This window comes from Zea mays, chromosome 8 (genome assembly GCF_902167145.1).
Source record: "Zea mays cultivar B73 chromosome 8, Zm-B73-REFERENCE-NAM-5.0, whole genome shotgun sequence".
NCBI lineage: Eukaryota > Viridiplantae > Streptophyta > Magnoliopsida > Poales > Poaceae > Zea > Zea mays.
In genome coordinates, this window is record NC_050103.1 from 9,248,977 (window position 1) to 9,254,343 (window position 5,367).

A 5,367-nucleotide genomic window follows, 5' to 3' on the forward strand; every position below is an offset into this window, starting at 1 on the left:
GAAACAATGGTGAACCTGGTCAATTCCACATGATTCGCGCCATGGAGCACGAGATACGGCTCCCTGTTGAGCCCAATTTTGGATAGGCAGACGGTTCGGTCTTGTAGGTCAGACGGTCCCAGTCCAAACGATCCGCGGTGATGGCGCAGATGATCCGCGCGTGCGTAGAATTAATTAGGGTTCCAAGTTTCTTACGAGATTTGTTAGCTAAATCTGCGGGATTAACTCGAGAACCGATTTGTAACGGATCCAGACCTTCCCGTTTATATAGATGGAGAGCTACGGTCGATTGAATCCCCACAATCGATCAAATCAAATCTACCTATCGTTTTACCTTATGCATTAAGAGTAGCTCTAGTTTATATAGATGGACAGGCCACCTAAGACGCCTTTAGTCGATGAAGAGACGAAGAGAGATTAAGATTTGAGGTAGAGGAAGGTTAAACTAGAGCTACTCCTAATGCATAAGATAAAAACGATAAGTAGATTTGATTTGATCGATTGTGAATGGTTCAATCAACAGTAGCCCTTCATCTATATAAAGGGGAGGTATAAACTCGTTACAAGTCAGTTCCCAAGTTAATTTCTAGCTAATAAATCCCGCAAGAAACTCGGAATCCTAATTGATTCTGCACAAGCGCGAACCGTCCACGCCACCATCGCGGACCGTCCGCCTGCCCAAAAGTGGGCTCAACACCTACTTCCAGAATTGTTTACACAAGAGGCAAAGCACAACCACAAATGAAAGAGGAGAGAGTCTGCGAAAAATGGAGAACCACCATGACAAAACAGCGTGTCCAGTCAGAAATGGGAGGAGTCACAGTCAGGAACAGATCGGACCCCGACGAATCAAGAAGGCTATCAATTTGCTTGTCACACAAAAAGGAGGTGCAATCAGTAAACAGAAAAAAAAGTGTGGCATGAAACCAACAGAGAGATTTTTTCAGACATGAGGAATGGGATCCTTTGCTTTATTATATACAGTCCATTCCATGCACAAAACCTTGGGAAGGGAAAACTTACAACGAGAAGACAAAGCAAGCCTCTTTTCTTCACAACGAGAGTACGAGACACAAGATTGGCATGTGAAAGGGAAAATGGATCTCTACGTCAACAGCTTGAGTGTATGAGGGCTTAGACCGGTCACTCGGTCCTTGTCAAGGCCTGGACCGGCATCACCAGGAATCTCATTATTTTGATCTATCTTCTATTTCCATTGCAAAATGAGAGGGGGCTGTCACCTGAGGCAGGTGTTTCAGGCGAAGGAAGCCCGACGCTGCAAATGCCTCAGGCTCTGCTCCATGCTGACCTTCACCATCTCGGCAAGCATCTTCTTCGCCTTGCCGCCACGGTCTTCGCCATCTATTTGGGACGCAATGTTGGTCACGATGTTCTCGAGCGTGTCTGCCTGCAGCTTTGGTCTCGAGTACGGTGAATCCCGCAACAGGTCGAGAAGAACATGAGCCTTCATTCGGGACTTGGGTGTGCCATGGACTGTGAGCTCGAGAAGGCCAGGAATCGCCCCTTCATTCAGAATGAGGTCTCTGTACTTGCTGCGGTCACTCTCGCACATCGTCAGGAGCGCTCCCACGGCATGTTCTCTGCCCTGAAGGGAGCCTTCCTCAAGTACCTCTACGATGGCGAGCACTCCGCCTTCCTCAGATGTCAAGGCCAGCGGACATTGATTAAAAGCAAGCAGTGACTCGAGAAGAGCACAGCATTTGTCTGCTGTTTTGGAGGACTTCTTGCTACCCTTTAGTAGCTTTATTAAAGGGGGAATCGGCTGAACAGAAAGGATAGCTTGAAGGTTGTCTGTGATTGTGGAGAGGTTGTACAGAGCCATCACGGCATCATTCTTGCCTTGATGATTCCCTTCTTTGAGGACTTCCACGAGTAGAGGAATTACTCCTGAAGCACTTATGATAGGCTTAGTGGTGGATGAGGCTGAAAGTGTAACGAGAGCAGCAGTCGCATACTCCTGCAAATTTGGATCACTTGATTGCAAGTAGCCAAGCAGGGGCTCAAGTGCGCCAGCATCCACTATCTTGGTTTTATTTCTGCATAGATGGAACAAACATAAGTTAGGAACTATTCGCATCATAAATAGTCCACAACGAGCCAAATATTCATGCAAAAATTACAACACTCATCACATTTCATATAGGTTAGGGCAGGTAATGAACATTCTACGCAGATTTAAGTCTTTCCGGCCACAACGACATAGTTCCCTGATGGCATCAAAGTATGAACTTAAACAAGGATCCACAAAAGCCAGAGTGGCAATACATTTTACTGAATTAGATGTTACTTCTTTATGTCTAGTTTCAATATCCGGAACAACTACCATAATATATGAGACATGGGCACCTAAATTATCTAGTTGCCCATACACGTCAAGAGAATTATAATGGCTAAAAGGAATGTTCCTTCCATTTACAGGCTATTTTAGACAAGAACTTAAACGCCCCCAACTATTGTAACAGTTGATCACACTACAAGAACTGAACAGAAGCCATCAGTCTTGACGAAGGATTGGCTGCTCAATTTACCAGCCTTGTTTTGGTTATGGTAGAACAAAGGGGAAGGAGGCAGATAAAGGCAAAAATTCTGGTACACATCACCATAAGTGTCTAACTTCACCTTTAGAGGTACAGGCTACAAGTTGGTACGAGTCCTGAAGGAACGTGAGGTCAACATAGTTGGATATGTACCGAGACAATTAGGTCACGGCATGGGCACACAATTTCCAAAGTACCGGATAACTGTATCTTGGCTCACCGAGCCGTTGAAAAGAGGGCAGAAATATTAGGCAGACCAAGAAACTCTACAAAATATTATGACTTTTCCTAATAGTCAGATGCATACTGTATCCACCCCTTGCTTGATTTTTTCTGCATTAATAAGAATCTCACTGTCTCAGCTTTGCATGCTTTACAAACTACTGGCGGAGATCGTTGCCTGAAAACAGACTATGTTTCAGTCACCTGAAATACTTATTTCGAATTCCCTGGTGTTAGATTTTTCTCGGAAGCAGACAACGAGGGAAAGGGTGGTTGGTAACCTTCGGTCAGCTTCAAAATGAGACCAATTGCCTCTTGCGACATTCTAAACCGGCCATTTTCTTAAATGAGACCAATTGGACAATTGGTTGATGGGTCGTCGATCGTCGGAACAAAATCTATGTGCTACCAGCTAATACTATAGGATTGTTGAGCGTCTAAAAAAGCAACAGGGTACCTGCTAGGTGATGATGACACAGGTTAGAAATTCGAAATTGGGTGCGTTATTACCCTAGCAGGTTTCTCAGAATATGCTATGCTTCTGAATATACCCTTAATCACTAAGTTGCTAACAAAAATGAAGGACATGTCTTCGATTTACACCATGGTAAAACTAAAAATAAATAGGCATCAGTAGGTCAGAACTACTAGTACTACTGACGATTACAGGATTGAACATGAACGGGTCACAACTCTGCAATCTTGCAGATTTTTTGCACCAATTCCTTTTTTAAAAGGTATAACAAAACTCATCAGATTAATAAGCCGCCACGACTAAAAAAATGAAAGAGGAAGGAACATAGCAAAACTAGTTCCATAGGTGCGGATTTTATAAAATGACAAAATCGGCTGATGCTGCGAAGAGGCGACACTACAGAGACTGCAACGTTTATGACAATCGGCGGGCGCATGTGGCAGGAAAAAAACGAAGCAATCGATGAGGTACTTGCCGAATTCGGTGTAAAATGTATCATACTTTCGAAGAATTCAATAAAGCGATTCACCCCGAAAGCAGAGCAAGGCTTATCGGATTTATCAGAGGAGGCCGTGCAGATTTTTCTCCTTTTGTTAGAAAAAGGAAACAGAATCACGCAGAAGAGAAGGCAAAGGGTTCGCTTAGCGGCAGCGGCAGCGGCAGCCCCACTAGAAGCAGAACGCACCTCTCGTCCCTGACGGCGAGGTTGAGCAGCGCGAGCAGCGCGGCCTCCCCAGCCTCGGGCGCGGGGGAGCGGAGCATGGCGACGAGCGGGTCGACGGCCGCGGCGAGCTTGCGCCGGTGCCTCGCGGACGCCCTGGTGAGGCGGCGCACCTCGCGGGCGGCGTCCACCTCCCCGGCGCGCACCCGGTCGACGAGCGCCCGCAGCGCCGCCGCCTCGGACGGGCGCTCCGCCGCCGCCGCCGCCAGCGGAGGCGGCGAGGCAGGGGACGCCTCCCCGGAAGAGCACGCCTCCGGCGACTCCATCTTCGACTGTCGCGATCGGAGTAGCCGGTGTGGGACGGGGTCCGCCGGTCCTTGCCGCGCCTCTCTCCGTTTGTGTGTGTGTGCGCGAGAGAGCGCGAGGGAGAGAGACGGGGAGCGAGGTGGGGGCAACAGCGCTGCTTCTTATTGCCGTCAGATCAGGACAAGGCCGGGCGACGGCGACGGGAGGTTAACTGACGGCGACGGTTGTAGAGCTGCGTTTTCCTAACTCCGTTCCGTTCCGTTCCGTTCCGTTCCCGTCGGGTGTCTTTTTTTTCTCCTTCTTCCGTTTAGCTAGTTACTGTGTACTACTACTGCTGGTGCATGAATGCGCTGTTTCGGGGTAGGGTGGCAGTTCATGGACACGGTAATAGTTGCAACCATGTGGCACCTCCAGCTGGCAGCGCATCGCAGCCCGATCGGATCAGCCAGGCGCCAGCCTTCCATATGTCACGAACCAGGTCTGTTCATTTGAAAAAGGAATTTGAATTTCCTCAAGCATAGACTAAGTTATTTTTTAAGTGTTTCCTACAGAGGCCAAAGTTCTTTTAGGCCGTCTACATCAGCTCTCATGTCTTATTCACTGTAAACAGTATCAAACAGTGTTGCGTCTTCTATTTTACACGATCTACTGAAGATAGCCTTATAGCTGAAAACAAAGAATATTTGATGGTTTTCATTAGTATAAGCTTTGTGTTTGGAAATACCATATCATAGTGCCTACTAGTCTAGCCTTGACTCGATGTTCAATAGAGATAATCTTGTTGCGTAGCAAAGCACAGAAGATCATGCCTAGGAAGCCACCTCAATGGCGCGCATGGCCGGGTTCGACTCCCACATTATCGAGAAAGTGCACGTGAGTGCGCACTAATAGGGTGTTGTGTTCTCTATGGTCCCAAGTAGCAAAGGATCAAACACCGAAGGCACGACGTGGAGTCATGTCATTATATGTGATTTAATTTGAGCTTTCCATTTGTACAGGAGAGGAGTTCGATCGTTTCTCTAAGCTTTCCATCTATATAATAGATAACAAATTATATTTATAAAAAATCCGCTGTAACAACGTACACACAATAATTCTTATTTTGATTCCAAATAAAGAATACATACATACATACATACATACAT

General features: G+C 46.8%; 1 protein-coding gene across 1 annotated transcript; it reads right to left on the minus strand.

Moving 5' to 3' along the window:
* Positions 1-938: 938 nt before the first annotated feature.
* LOC100281292 (uncharacterized) lies at positions 939-4,339 on the minus strand. The gene is made up of 2 exons (NM_001367957.1): positions 3,941-4,339; positions 939-2,057 (listed from the first exon to the last, which is right to left on the minus strand). Exons 1-2 carry the CDS (start codon positions 4,240-4,242, stop codon positions 1,256-1,258), a joined length of 1,104 nt encoding a protein of 367 aa, NP_001354886.1. The 5' UTR covers positions 4,243-4,339; the 3' UTR covers positions 939-1,255.
* Positions 4,340-5,367: the final 1,028 nt, after the last annotated feature.